Source organism: Coloeus monedula (genome assembly GCF_965178545.1).
Source record: "Coloeus monedula genome assembly, chromosome: 32".
NCBI lineage: Eukaryota > Metazoa > Chordata > Aves > Passeriformes > Corvidae > Coloeus > Coloeus monedula.
In genome coordinates, this window is record NC_138812.1 from 241,573 (window position 1) to 256,637 (window position 15,065).

The window sequence follows — 15,065 nt, forward strand, 5'->3', positions numbered from 1 at the left end:
AAAAACCTCCTTGAAATGGTAAAAAGAATTCCTTTACCCCAAAAATCCCATTTGAGCACCAAAAACTGCTTTTTAACCCCCAAAATCTAACTTCATACCCTAAAAACCCCCTTTGGAACCTCAAATACCCTCTTAAACCCCAAAAATCAGATAAACCCTAAATCCACGCTATTTTTTCTTCCTTTTTTTCAGCCTCGAGACCCCTTCCCCACCTTTTTTCCCCCCCACAAAACACTCCAGGTTTTTCCTCCAGCGCCACCACTGAATTCTTTATTTTCACCCCACTCCAAACCCAAAAAAAATCCTAAAAAAAACCCCCCAAAATTACATATTTTTGGGTTTGGAGATGATGCCGTCGGGGTAGTGCTGCTTGAACTGCGCCACCACGTCGGGGTCCAGGAGGTGAATCCCGTCCAGCTGGTTCCCCAGAGTGATCCTAAAACCCCCCAAAATCCACGTCAAACCTCCAAAAACCGCCAACCCCGCGTGGAAAAAGAGCCCCGAAAAAAGCGGGATTTCGGTACCAGTTGGGCTGGACGTTGTGGGGGCGGCCGAAAAGTTCGATTTTCCGCGTGCCCGGCGAGAGCCGCTCGATCATTCCGTAGATCTCGTCGGGTTTGTGGCTGGTGGAGCGAACCTGGGGGCGAAAGCGGCGATTCTGGGGGGAAATCCGGCGGTTTGCGCCTTTTCCTGCCGCGCTTCTGTCGCTTTGCGCCGTTTTGGGAAGAGATTTCCCCGTTTTCCCGGGGTGGATGAGGCGATGCTTTCGTTTCCCACCGTTTCCTGAAACGGTTTTCTCGTTTCCTGCCGTTTTTTGAGGTCGTTTTTCCATTTTTTCCTGTTTTCTGAGGTAATTCCCTCATTTTCCCCCTTTTTGTGCGCTGATTCTCTCATTTCCTGCCCTTTTCTGAGGTGATTCCCTCATTTTTCCCCATTTTCTGAGGTAACTTCCTCTTTTCCTGACATTTTCTGAGGTAATTCCCTCATTTTCCCCATTTTGTGCGCTGATTCTCTCATTTCCTGCCCTTTTCTGAGGTGATTCCCTCATTTTTCCCCATTTTCTGAGGTAACTTCCTCTTTTCCTGCCCTTTTCTGAGGTAATTCCTTCATTTTCCCCATTTTCTGCACTGATTCTCTCATTTCCTGCCCTTTTCTGAGGTGATTCCCTCATTTTTCCCCATTTTCTGAGGTAACTTCCTCTTTTCCCGCCCTTTTCTGAGGTAATTCCTTCATTTTTTCTCATTTTCTGAGACGATTTTCTCATTTCCCGCCCTTTTCTGAGGTAATTCCCTCATTTTTTCCCATTTTCTGAGGTAACTTTCTCTTTTCCTGACATTTTCTGAGGTAATTCCCTCATTTTTCCCTATTTTCTGAGGTAACTTCCTCTTTTCCTGCCCTTTTCTGAGGTAATTCCCTCATTTTCCCCCTTTTTGTGCGCTGATTCTCTCACTTCCTGCCCTTTTCTGAGGTAATTCCCTCATTTTTCCCCATTTTCTGAGGCAATTTTCTCATTTCCCGCCCTTTTCTGAGGTAATTCCTTCATTTTTTCCCATTTTCTGAGGTAACTTCCTCTTTTCCTGACATTTTCTGAGGTAATTCCCTCATTTTTCCCCATTTTCTGAGGTAACTTCCTCTTTTCCTGACATTTTCTGAGGTAATTCCCTCATTTTCCCCATTTTCTGCACTGATTCTCTCATTTCCTGCCCTTTTCTGAGGTAATTCCCTCATTTTCCCCCTTTTTGTGCGCTGATTGTCTCATTTCCTGCCCTTTTCTGAGGTGATTCCCTCATTTTTCCCCATTTTCTGAGGTAACTTCCTCTTTTCCTGACATTTTCTGAGGTAATTCCCTCATTTTCCCCATTTTCTGCACTGATTCTCTCATTTCCTGCCCTTTTCTGAGGTAATTCCTTCATTTTCCCCATTTTCTGCGCTGATTGTCTCATTTCCTGCCCTTTTCTGAGGTGATTCCCTCATTTTTCCCCATTTTCTGAGGTAACTTCCTCTTTTCCTGCCCTTTTCTGAGGTAATTCCCTCATTTTTTCCCATTTTCTGAGGTAACTTCCTCTTTTCCTGACATTTTCTGAGGTAATTCCCTCATTTTTTCCCACTTTCTGCGCTGATTCTCTCATTTCCTGCCCTTTTCTGAGGTAATTCCCTCATTTTTACCCATTTTCTGCGCTCTCTCATTTCCTGCCCTTTTCTGAGGTAATTCCTTCATTTTCCCCATTTTCTGTGCTTATTTTCTCATTTCCTGCCCTTTTCTGAGGTAATTCCCTCATTTTTTCCCATTTTCTGAGGTGATTTTCTCATTTCCCGCCCTTTTCTGAGGTGATTCCCTCATTTTTACCCACTTTCTGTGCTCTCTCATTTCCCGCCCTTTTCTGAGGTAATTCCTTCATTTTTTCTCATTTTCTGAGGCGATTTTCTCATTTCCCGCCCTTTTCTGAGGTAATTCCCTCATTTTTTCCCACTTTCTGAGGTAACTTCCTCTTTTCCTGACATTTTCTAAGGTAATTCCCTCATTTTTCCCTATTTTCTGAGGTAACTTCCTCTTTTCCTGACATTTTCTGAGGTAATTCCCTCATTTTCCCCATTTTCTGCACTGATTCTCTCATTTCCTGCCCTTTTCTGAGGTAATTCCCTCATTTTCCCCCTTTTTGTGCACTGATTCTCTCATTTCCTGCCCTTTTCTGAGGTGATTCCCTCATTTTTCCCCATTTTCTGAGGTAACTTCCTCTTTTCCTGACATTTTCTAAGGTAATTCCCTCATTTTTTCCCATTTTCTGAGGTAACTTCCTCTTTTCCTGACATTTTCTAAGGTAATTCCCTCATTTTTCCCTATTTTCTGAGGTAACTTCCTCTTTTCCTGACATTTTCTGAGGTAATTCCCTCATTTTCCCCATTTTCTGCACTGATTCTCTCATTTCCTGCCCTTTTCTGAGGTAATTCCTTCATTTTCCCCATTTTCTGTGCTTATTTTCTCATTTCCCGCCCTTTTCTGAGGTGATTCCCTCATTTTTCCCCATTTTCTGAGGTAACTTCCTCTTTTCCTGACATTTTCTGAGGTAATTCCCTCATTTTTCCCCATTTTCTGCGCTCTCTCATTTCCCGCCCTTTTCTGAGGTAATTCCCTCATTTTTACCCATTTTCTGCACTGATTCTCTCATTTCCTGCCCTTTTCTGAGGTAATTCCTTCATTTTCCCCATTTTCTGTGCTTATTTTCTCATTTCCTGCCCTTTTCTGAGGTGATTCCCTCATTTTTCCCCATTTTCTGAGGTAACTTCCTCTTTTCCTGACATTTTCTGAGGTGATTCCCTCATTTTTCCCCATTTTCTGAGGCCACGCTCACATTTCACCCTGATTTTTGTAGAAAACTCTTTCACTTACTCAATGTCCTAAACAAAATTCCTTCTTTTTGCTCCGTTTTTCCACCATCCCCTCATTTCCCCCCATTTTTTCCCCCACAATCCCTTCATTTCACTGTTCTTCATGCCCTGCAGATTTACGGTTTAACCCCCCCTGGGTTTTGGGATCAAATCCCCAGATTTTGGATTGAATTCCCCTGGATTTTGGAGGTTGGTTTTTCCCTGCGGGGATTTTGGGTTGAAATCCCCGGGATTTGGGGGGGGGGGTCTCACCTCGGCCACGATGACGTCACAATCCAGGCCCCGGTTGAAGCCTTGGGGGTTCCCCTTCACCCCCACCTGTGGGAGGGGCACATTTGGGGAGGGGGGGGGAGGTCCTGGAATCTCAAAATCCACCCCAAAATCCCCCCAAAATCCCTTAAACTTCCCCAAGACACCCAAAACCCACTCCAGCACCCTCAAAACCCACACAACAACCCCCAAAATTGCCAAAACCCACCCCAAGACCCCCAAAATCCCCTAAACCCACCCCAGCACCCTAAAACCCCCCTTTACTGGAGCCCTCAGACCCCAAATACACTGCAAGACCCCCAAAATCTCCTTTTTTTCTCTCCCGCCACCCCAAAAATCCCATTTATCCTCCTCCCCACGCTCCCAAACTCCCCCCGTTGCCCATCCCCGGGGTCCCGGGAGGGTTTTTGGGGACGCCCCAGGTTTGGGGTGGCCCCGTACCAGGCAGTGCTCCTTGCCGTGGTTCAGCCAGTGCCCCGTGCGCCCCGTCCGGATAATTCGCTGTAATTGGTTGGTTTTCACCCAAATTATCTCGTCCACGCGCTCGTACCTGGATGGGGCGGGGATTTGGGGGGATCTCGGGGGGGGGATTTGAGGGGGTTTCGTGGGGGTTTTAGGGGTCGGGAGTTACCCCAAAAAACTCACCCCCAGAGGTTGAGGCATTCGCGGCCCAGCTCCATGGCCCTGGAATGGGGGCAAAGTGAGGGAAATGGGGAAAATCGGGATTTTGCGGGGGGGGGGGGGGGGAATTGGGATTTGGGATGGGCACCGATGGATTTGAGGGAGTTCCCGACGGATTTGAGGTGAATCCTAATGGATTTGGGGAGGATCACAATGGGTTTTGGGGGTCGCGATGGGTTTGGGGTGAATCCCGATGGGTTTGGGGTGAATCCCCAAGGATTTGGGGTGAGTCTCGATGGATCTGGGCTCCCCCCTCACCTGCCGGTGACCCAGAGGAAGAGGAAGCCCTCGTCCTGCAGCACGGGGATGTTGAGGCGCCGCATTTCGTCATCCGTCAGGGTCCCGTAGGGCAGCTCCATGTGGATGTCCCAGGGCGGGTCCGCCATGACCACAGCGAACTTGCCCAGGATGGACACGTCCAGGTAGCGGATGTCGCAGCAGATCCACTGGGAAACGGGGGGAAAACGGGGAGAAACGGGGGCGATCCGGTCAAAAACGGTAAAATCGCCTCAGGAAATGGCGGGAAATGGAATCGCCTCAGAAAATGGTGGAACCGCCTCAGGAAATGGCGGGAAACGGAATCGCCTCAGGAAATGGCGGGAAATGGAATTGCCTCAGGAAATGGCAGGAAACAGAAACGCCTCAGGAAATGGCAGGAAATGGAATCGCCTCAGGAAATGGCGGGAAACGGAATCGCCTTAGGAAATGGCAGGAAATGGAATCGCCTCAGAAAACGGCGGGAAACGGAATCGCCTCAGGAAATGGCGGGAAACGAGAGAATTGCATCAAAAAGTGCTGAAGTAACCTCAGAAAGCAGCAGAATCGCCTCAAAACTGGTGGGAAATACCTCAAAAACGGTGAGAAACGAGGGGATCACCTCAGAAAGTGGGGGGGAACGAGGGAATTGCCTCTAGAAATGGTGGGAAACGGGAGAAGTTCCTCACAGAGTGGCACAATCGCCTCAAAAAAGGTGGGAAACGGATTGCCTCAGAAAACACTAAATAAATAAATAGCTTCAAAAAAGCAGAGTAGTCTGGAAAAAAAAAAAAACGGGGTAAACCACGAAACCACCTCAGGAAAAGCGAGGAAACAAAGGAACTGTCCCCAAAAAACGGCGAGAAACGAACAAATCTCCTCAAGCGCGAGGGAAAACAAGGAAACGCCACCAAAAAACTCCCCGTTTTTTCGGCCAAAATTCCTCCGGGAAGGGACGTTACCTGCGGTGGGAAGAGGCGGTCGGCACCGGCGTCCGGCGGTGGCCCCCGGGGCAGGTCCGGGGGCGGGGAGCGGTCGCGCGGCCGCGCCCGGGTGGGGCTGCGCGGGGGAGTGACCGCGCAGGCGTCGATCTCGTAGTGGACGTACTTGCAGGTGTCCATGTGGAAGCAGGTGTTGAGGAAGGAGCAGTCGCCCAGCGACTCGTCCGTGTGCTTGTTGATGATGCGCCTGGCGGGGGGAAAGGGGGGAGGAGGAAAAAAAACGGGATTTTGGGGGGACATTCCGTGTTTTCTCGAAGATTCGGGGCGGGGGTTTGGGGGGAATTGCATGTTTCTCAAAGATTGGGGTGAAATTTGGGAGAAACTCCGTGTTTTTCGAGGATTCGGGGTGGGGATTTGGGGGGAATTCCATGTTTCCCAAAGATTTGGGGTGAAATCCGGAGAAATTCCATATTTCTCGAAGATTCGGGGCGGGGGTTTGGGGGGAATTGCATGTTTCTCAAAGATTGGGGAGAAATTTGGAGAAACTCCGTGTTTTTCGAGGATTCGGAGTGGGGATTTGGGGGAAATTCCGTATTTCTCAAAGATTGGGGTGAAATTTGGAGAAACTCCGTGTTTTTCGAGGATTCGGGGTGGGGATTTAGGGGGAATTCCACGTTTCCCAAAGATTTGGGGTGAAATCGGAGAAATTCCATATTTCTCGAAGATTTGGGGTGGGGGTTTGGGGGGAATTCCATGTTTCTCAAAGATTGGGGTGAAATTCGGGAGAAACTCCGTGTTTTTTGAGGATTCGGTGCGGGGATTTGGGGGGAATTCCACGTTTCCCAAAGATTTGGGGTGAAATCCGGAGAAATTCCGTATTTCTTGAAGATTTGGGGCGGGGGTTTGGGGGGAATTCCACGTTTCTCAAAAATTTGGGGAGAAATTAGGAGAAACTCCGTGTTTTTCGAGGATTCGGGGTGGGGGTTTGGGGGGAATTCCATATTTCTCAAAGATTGGGGTGAAATTTGGAGAAACTCCGTGTTTTTCGAGGATTCGGGGTGGGGATTTGGGGGGAATTCCATGTTTCCCAAAGATTTGGGGTGAAATCCGGAGAAATTCCATATTTCTCGAAGATTCGGGGCGGGGGTTTGGGGGGAATTGCATGTTTCTCAAAGATTGGAGAGAAATTTGGAGAAACTCCGTGTTTTTCGAGGATTCGGAGTGGGGATTTGGGGGAAATTCCGTATTTCTCAAAGATTGGGGTGAAATTTGGAGAAACTCCGTGTTTTTCGAGGATTCGGGGTGGGGATTTGGGGGGAATTCCATGTTTCCCAAAGATTTGGGGTGAAATTCGGAGAAATTCCATATTTCTCGAAGATTCGGGGCGGGGGTTTGGGGGGAATTGCATGTTTCTCAAAGATTGGGGTGAAATTTGGGAGAAACTCCGTGTTTTTCGAGGATTCGGGGTGGGGATGTGGGGGAAATTCCGTATTTCTCAAAGATTGGGGTGAAATTCGGAAAAATTCCATGTTTTTCGAAGATTCGGGGCGGGATTTGGAGAGAATTCCATATTTCTCAAAGATTGGGGAGAAATTTGGAGAAACTCCGTGTTTTTTGAGGATTCGGGCTGGGGATTTGGGGGGAATTGCATGTTTCTCAAAGATTGGGGTGAAATTTGGAGAAACTCCGTGTTTTTCGAGGATTCGGGGCAGGGGTTTGGGGGGAATTCCACATTTCTCAAAGATTAGGGGTGAAATTCGGAGAAATTCTATATTTTTTGAAGATTCGGGGCGGGATTTGGGGGGAATTCCGTGTTTCTCAAAGATTTGGGGTGAAATTCGGAGAAATTCCATGTTTTTCGAAGATTCGGGGCGGGATTTGGGGGGAATTCCATGTTTCTCAAAGATTGGGGTGAAATTTGGAGAAATTCCATGTTTTTCAGAGATTCAGGGAGGGGATTTGGGGGGAATTCCACATTTCTCAAAGATTAGGGGTGAAATTCAGAGAAATTCTATATTTTTTGAAGATTTGGGGCGGGGGTTTGGGGGGAATTCCGTGTTTCTCAAAGATTTGGGGTGAAATTTGGAGAAATTCCATGTTTTTCGAAGATTCGGGGTGGGATTTTGGGGGGAATTCCACATTTCTCAAAGATTTGGGGAAAAATTCAGAGAAATTCCACGTTTTTTGAAGATTCGGGGTGGGGATTTTGGGGGAATTCCATGTTTCTCGAAAATTCGGGGAGAAATTCCGTGTTTTTCAATGATTCGGTGCGGGGATTTGGGGGGGAATTCCCTGTTTCTCAAAGATTCGGGGTGAAATCTCAAAAGCTAAGAATAAAAAAACCACAAAATGGAGGAAAAAAAAAAAAAAAAAAAAATCTGCGAAATCCTGGGTAGAAACCGTAAAACCACGGATGAAAATCGCGACATCGGGACTTAAAATCATGGAATTACGAATAAAATCTACAGAACCGCGCGCAAGACCGTGACTAAAAACCACGGATGGAAGAGCAGAACGCGCAACCCCGACAAAACCGCGTAACGGAACCCCCGAAATCCCGGACGAGCCCCCACAAAAATCCCGGATAAATCCCACGGGGATCCCGAGCGGAATGGCGCCGACTGACCGGAAGTGGAGCTTGCGGCACGGCCGCTCGGCGCCGGAAGCCTTGACGCACTCTTCCTTGGTGCCGTGGTCGCAGAACTCCTGCACCTGCGCGCGGCCCCGCGAGCGGAACTTCTCCACGATGGACTGCTCCTTGGCCGTCGTGGTGTTCAGCAGCTCCAGGATCTCCTGGCTCACCTGAGCGAGCGGCGACGGAACGCTCGGAGCCGCCGTGAGGCTCCGCCCACCTCCCCGAGGCTCCGCCCACCTCCCTGAGGCTCCACCAATCTCCTTGAAGCTCCACCCACCATTGTGAGGTTCCACCAATCCCCTTGAGGCTCCACCCACCTCCCCGAGGCTCCACCAATACCCTTAAGGCTCCACCCACCATCTTGAGGCTCCACCAATCCCCTTAAGGCTCCGCCCACCATTGTGAGGCTCCACCAATACCCTTGAGGCTCCACCCACCATTGTGAGGCTCCACCAATCCCCTTGAGGCTCCACCCACCTCCCTGAGGCTCCACCAATCCCCTTGAAGCTCCACCCACCATTGTGAGGTTCCACCAATCCCCTTGAGGCTCCGCCCACCATCTTGAGGCTCCACCAATCCCCTTGAGGCTCCGCCCACCATTGTGAGGTTCCACCAATCCCCTTGAGGCTCCACCCACCATCTTGAGGCTCCACCAATCCCCTTAAGGCTCCACCCACCATTGTGAGGCTCCACCAATCCCCTTGAGGCTCCACCCACCTCCCTGAGGCTCCACCAATCCCCTTGAGGCTCCGCCCACCATTGTGAGGTTCCACCAATCCCCTTGAGGCTCCACCCACCTCCCTGAGGCTCCACCAATCCCCTTGAAGCTCCACCCACCATTGTGAGGTTCCACCAATCCCCTTGAGGCTCCGCCCACCATCTTGAGGCTCCACCAATCCCCTTGAGGCTCCGCCCACCATTGTGAGGTTCCACCAATCCCCTTGAGGCTCCACCCACCATCTTGAGGCTCCACCAATCCCCTTAAGGCTCCGCCCACCATTGTGAGGCTCCACCAATCCCCTTGAGGCTCCACCCACCTCCCTGAGGCTCCACCAATCCCCTTGAGGCTCCGCCCACCATTGTGAGGTTCCACCAATCCCCTTGAGGCTCCGCCCACCTCCCTGAGGCTCCACCAATCCCCTTGAGGCTCCGCCCACCATCTTGAGGCTCCACCAATCCCCTTGAGGCTCCACCCACCTCCCTGAGGCTCCACCAATCCCCTTAAGGCTCCACCCACCATCTTGAGGCTCCACCAATCCCCTTGAGGCTCCACCCACCATCTTGAGGCTCCACCAATCCCCTTGAGGCTCCGCCCACCTCCCTGAGGCTCCACCAATCCCCTTGAGGCTCCGCCTACCTCCCCAAGGCTCCACCCACCATCTTGAGGCTCTACCCATCTTCTTTAGACCCCTCCCTCCATCTTTAAGCTCCACCCACCTCCTTGTGGCCCCACCTACTGTCTTTAAACTCCACCCACCACCTTTAGATTCCCCCCACCACTTTTAGACTCCACCCACCACCCCAAGGCCACACCCACCATCTTTAGACCCCTCTCAGCATCTTTAGGCTCCACCTACCACCTTTAGGCTCCACCCACCATCTTTAGGCTCCACCCACCACCTTTAGGCTCCACCCACCACCTTTAGGCTCCACCCACCACCTTTAGGCTCCACCCACCACCTTTAGGCTCCACCCACCACCTTTCGACTCCACCCACCATCTTTAGGCTCCACCCACCACCTTTAGGCTCCACCCACTATCTTTAGGCTCCACCCACCATCTTTCGACTCCACCCACCACCTTTCGGCTCCACCCACCACCTTTCGACTCCACCCACCACCTTTAGGCTCCACCCATCACCCTTAGGCTCCACCCACCACCTTTAGGCTCCACCCACCACCTTTCGACTCCACCCACCACCTTTAGACTCCATCTCAATGCCCCACCCACACCTTTAGGCTCCACCCACCACCTTGTAACCCCACCCACCCTCATGAAGCTCCACCCATCCCCACTTTAGACCCCACCCACTGCTTTTAGGCCCCACCCACCACCTTCACGCCCCACCCACCACCTTTACACCCCCACCCAAACCGGCCCCACCCACCTTAGCCCCGCCCACCCCTCTCCAGCCCCGCCCACCTTCTTGCTCTGCTGCTCCTTGGTGGACTGCTGGCTCAGCAGGCTCTCGATCTCCAGGTCCACGTCCGACGCCGCCGCCCGCCGCGACTTCTTGGCCTCCTTCCCCTCCCCCACCACCCCCCCCACCCCTCCCCCACCGCCCGCCGCCCCTCCCCCCACGCCGCCGTCCTGCTCCGCCCGCCTCTTCTCGGCCGCCACCACGCCGGTCATGGCCGAGAGCTTGGAGTGGTCAGCGAAGGTGACCAGCGTGGGGCCGTCGTGCAGCAGCCCCCGGCGCACCTCGATCAGCTCCTGCGCCGCGAACTTGTGCAGGAGGCTCTCCACGGCGCGCAGCGTCACCTGCGCGTCGCCCTGCGGGGGTTCGGCGCTCGTTTTCGGGGGGCTCCTCTTGGGGTTTTGGGGGTTTTGTGCGATTCGGGAAATCCGGGATCGCCTTTCCCGGTTTTGGGGAACGCACTCCCCCCCCCCCCGACCCCATTTCCTCTCCCCTGCAGCTGAATTTGAGCAGTTTTGAGATCATTTTTCATGGGTTTTGTGGGATTTCGGGGCGTTGGGGTGGATTTTGAGATCCGGGAGGGTGGGGACACTGGGGTGGGCACCTGGGCACGCCTGGAAGGACTGGGAGGAACTGGGAGTGGGGTCTGGGGGGGATTTGGAGCGGGGGCCACCCGTCTCCCCACTCCCAGGTGTGCACAGGTGTGGCCTGGGCACGTCCCCGGCCTCAGGTGAGTCCCCAGCCCCAGGTGAGTCCCCAGCCCCAGGTGAGCTCGTCCCCAGCCCCAGGTGAGTCCCCAGCCCCAGGTGAGCTCGTCCCCAGCCCCAGGTGAGTCCCCAGCCCCAGGTGAGCTCATCCCCCCCCCCCAGGTGTGTCCCCAGCCCCAGGTGAGTCCCCAGCCCCAGGTGAGCTCATCCCCAGCCCCAGGTGAGTCCCAGCCCCAGGTGAGTCCCCAGCCCCAGGTGAGCTCATCCCCCTTCCCCCAGGTGAGTCCCCAGCCCCAGGTGAGCTCATCCCCAGCCCCAGGTGAGTCCCAGCCCCAGGTGAGCTCATCCCCAGCCCCAGGTGAGTCCCAGCCCCAGGTGAGCTCATCCCCAGCCCCAGGTGAGCTCATCCCCCTTCCCCCAGGTGCGTCCCCAGCCCCAGGTGAGCTCATCCCCCTCCCCCAGGTGAGTCCCCAGCCCCAGGTGCGTCCCCAGCCCCAGGTGAGCTCATCCCCAGCCCCAGGTGAGCTCATCCCCAGCCCCAGGTGAGTCCCCAGCCCCAGGTGAGCTCATCCCCAGCCCCAGGTGTGTCCCCAGCCCCAGGTGAGCTCATCCCCTCCCCCAGGTGTGTCCCCAGCCCCAGGTGAGTCCCCAGCCCCAGGTGAGTCCCCAGCCCCAGGTGAGCTCATCCCCAGCCCCAGGTGAGCTCATCCCCAGCCCCAGGTGAGTCCCCAGCCCCAGGTGAGCTCATCCCCAGCCCCAGGTGAGTCCCAGCCCCAGGTGAGTCCCCAGCCCCAGGTGAGCTCATCCCCAGCCCCAGGTGAGTCCCCAGCCCCAGGTGTGTCCCCAGCCCCAGGTGAGCTCATCCCCAGCCCCAGGTGAGTCCCAGCCCCAGGTGTGTCCCCAGCCCCAGGTGAGCTCATCCCCAGCCCCAGGTGAGTCCCCAGCCCCAGGTGTGTCCCCAGCCCCAGGTGAGCTCATCCCCAGCCCCAGGTGAGTCCCCAGCCCCAGGTGAGTCCCCAGCCCCAGGTGAGCTCATCCCCAGCCCCAGGTGAGTCCCCAGCCCCAGGTGAGCTCATCCCCAGCCCCAGGTGAGCTCATCCCCAGCCCCAGGTGAGTCCCCAGCCCCAGGTGAGCTCATCCCCAGCCCCAGGTGAGTCCCAGCCCCAGGTGAGCTCATCCCCAGCCCCAGGTGAGTCCCAGCCCCAGGTGAGCTCATCCCCCTCCCCCAGGTGAGTCCCCAGCCCCAGGTGAGTCCCAGCCCCAGGTGAGTCCCCAGCCCCAGGTGAGTCCCCAGCCCCAGGTGAGCTCATCCCCAGCCCCAGGTGAGCTCATCCCCAGCCCCAGGTGAGTCCCCAGCCCCAGGTGAGCTCATCCCCCTTCCCCCAGGTGAGTCCCAGCCCCAGGTGAGCTCATCCCCAGCCCCAGGTGAGTCCCCAGCCCCAGGTGAGTCCCCAGCCCCAGGTGAGCTCATCCCCCTCCCCCAGGTGAGTCCCCAGCCCCAGGTGAGTCCCCAGCCCCAGGTGAGCTCATCCCCAGCCCCAGGTGAGTCCCAGCCCCAGGTGAGCTCATCCCCAGCCCCAGGTGAGTCCCCAGCCCCAGGTGAGCTCATCCCCCTCCCCCAGGTGAGTCCCCAGCCCCAGGTGAGCTCATCCCCCTCCCCCAGGTGAGTCCCCAGCCCCAGGTGAGCTCATCCCCAGCCCCAGGTGAGTCCCCAGCCCCAGGTGAGCTCATCCCCCTTCCCCCAGGTGAGTCCCCAGCCCCAGGTGAGCTCATCCCCAGCCCCAGGTGTGTCCCCAGCCCCAGGTGAGCTCATCCCCCTCCCCCAGGTGAGTCCCCAGCCCCAGGTGAGTCCCCAGCCCCAGGTGAGCTCATCCCCAGCCCCAGGTGAGTCCCAGCCCCAGGTGAGCTCATCCCCAGCCCCAGGTGAGTCCCCAGCCCCAGGTGAGCTCATCCCCCTCCCCCAGGTGAGTCCCCAGCCCCAGGTGAGCTCATCCCCCTCCCCCAGGTGAGTCCCCAGCCCCAGGTGAGCTCATCCCCAGCCCCAGGTGAGTCCCCAGCCCCAGGTGAGCTCATCCCCCTTCCCCCAGGTGAGTCCCCAGCCCCAGGTGAGCTCATCCCCAGCCCCAGGTGTGTCCCCAGCCCCAGGTGAGCTCATCCCCAGCCCCAGGTGTTTCCCCAGCCCCAGGTGAGCTCATCCCCAGCCCCAGGTGTGTCCCCAGCCCCAGGTGAGCTCATCCCCTCCCCCAGGTGTGTCCCCAGCCCCAGGTGAGCTCATCCCCAGCCCCAGGTGTGTCCCCAGCCCCAGGTGAGCTCATCCCCAGCCCCAGGTGTGTCCCCAGCCCCAGGTGAGCTCATCCCCAGCCCCAGGTGTGTCCCCAGCCCCAGGTGAGCTCATCCCCAGCCCCAGGTGTGTCCCCAGCCCCAGGTGAGCTCATCCCCTCCCCCAGGTGTGTCCCCAGCCCCAGGTGTGTCCCCAGCCCCAGGTGAGCTCATCCCCTCCCCCAGGTGAGTCCCCAGCCCCAGGTGAGCTCATCCCCAGCCCCAGGTGAGTCCCCAGCCCCAGGTGAGCTCATCCCCTCCCCCAGGTGTGTCCCCAGCCCCAGGTGAGTCCCCAGCCCCAGGTGAGTCCCCAGCCCCAGGTGACCTCATCCCCTCCCCCAGGTGTGTCCCCAGCCCCAGGTGAGTCCCCAGCCCCAGGTGAGCTCATCCCCTCCCCCAGGCGCGTCCCCGGCCGTCCCCTACCCCGGCGATGGCGGCGCGGATGGCACCGGCGTCGGTGGGCAGCGGCAGGGCCAGGTCGGACAGGTGCAGCAGCAGCCGCCGCTCCAACGCCGGGTCCGGCTCCGACGGCTCCCCCGGGACCCCCTCGGGACCCCCGGGTGGGGAGGGGGCGCCCGTGGGGGCGGGGCCGAGCGAGGACACGCCCCCGGAGGCGGGGCCGGGCGGGGCGGGGCCGGCGGGGGCGGGGCTGCAGGTGCGGGGGGGCGTGGCCAGGGAGAGGTCATGGCGGGGGTCTGGGAGGAGAGAGAGAGCAGCTTAATTAACCCCGAAGTGTTAATTAGCCCCCCCCGACTGGTAATTAACCCCCCCACTCTTAACGCACCGCTTCTAATTAGATGCAAGCCCCTAATTAGTCTCCAAACTCTCATTAAACCCCATCCCTTCGTTAATTCCTAGTCTCTAACCAGAGTGACCCCTCATTAACCCCTGACCCCTCATTAACGCCTAGCCCCTAATTAACCTCAAACCCCCCACAATTAGCCCCCAACCTTTAATCAGCCCCTCACCCCCCCTCCCCTCATTAACCCCCCCAATTACCCGCAGACCCCAATAAACCCCAACCCTTACCAACTCCTGCCACCCCCACCCCCTCATTAACCCCCCTAATTAACCCTTGACCCCTCATTAACCCCGGCCCCCCCCCCCCCCCGCGCTCTCACCGGTCCCTCCGAGCGGGTCCTGCTTCCTGCGACGCTGCAGCCGCTCGCGGAGCGAGTCCAGCTGCTTCTTGTGCGCCTGGATCGAGCTCCACGTGTCCGACATGGCCCCGCCGCCTCCGATCGCGACCCTGTCGCGACAGGGACCGGCCGCGACCCTCCCGCTCCCGCGCGGGCCGGCGCCGCCTCACGCTACCGGAAGCGGAAGTTCCCGGGGCCGCCGTGAAGCCGCCGCCGCCATCTTGAGTGTGGGCAGCTCCTCGGTTTCCACGGCGGCCGCCGCCATTTTGAGAGCGGGCAGCACCCTCCCCTACAAATCCCATGACAACCGGAGGCGTTTTAAAACCGGGAAATTCCCGGCGTGCCGTTTCCATGGGAACCGATTAGGCGGCACTTCGAAACCGGGCCTTTCCCGGCGTTTTATCGCAAGAGAAACCGGCGGCATTGCGAGCGCAGGCCGCGCCTCAGTGAGGGCACAGCGGCCACCGCCGCCATCTTTAAACAGGGCAGTTCCCCCGCGTCCCGTTACCATGGCAACGCGCGCCATTTTCAGCGCTGGCCCCGCCCCTCTGCGGGCACCTTGGCAACGGCCGCCATTTTGCGCATGGGCGAAAC

General features: G+C 56.5%; 1 protein-coding gene across 2 annotated transcripts; it reads right to left on the bottom strand.

Annotated features, from left to right (window-relative positions):
- Positions 1–259: 259 nt before the first annotated feature.
- METTL3 (methyltransferase 3, N6-adenosine-methyltransferase complex catalytic subunit) lies at positions 260–14,630 on the bottom strand. Of its 2 annotated transcripts, XM_082299476.1 has the most exons (11): positions 14,454–14,630; positions 13,756–14,027; positions 10,312–10,662; positions 8,161–8,336; positions 5,556–5,781; positions 4,597–4,784; positions 4,303–4,341; positions 4,099–4,207; positions 3,640–3,705; positions 525–637; positions 260–436 (listed from the first exon to the last, which is right to left on the bottom strand). In XM_082299476.1, exons 1-11 carry the CDS (start codon positions 14,554–14,556, stop codon positions 325–327), a joined length of 1,755 nt encoding a protein of 584 aa, XP_082155602.1. In that variant the 5' UTR covers positions 14,557–14,630; the 3' UTR covers positions 260–324. The 2 variants fall into 2 exon arrangements, with proteins under 2 accessions (XP_082155602.1, XP_082155603.1); XM_082299477.1 differs by lacking the exon at positions 3,640–3,705.
- Between the last annotated feature and the right edge of the window lie 435 nt (positions 14,631–15,065).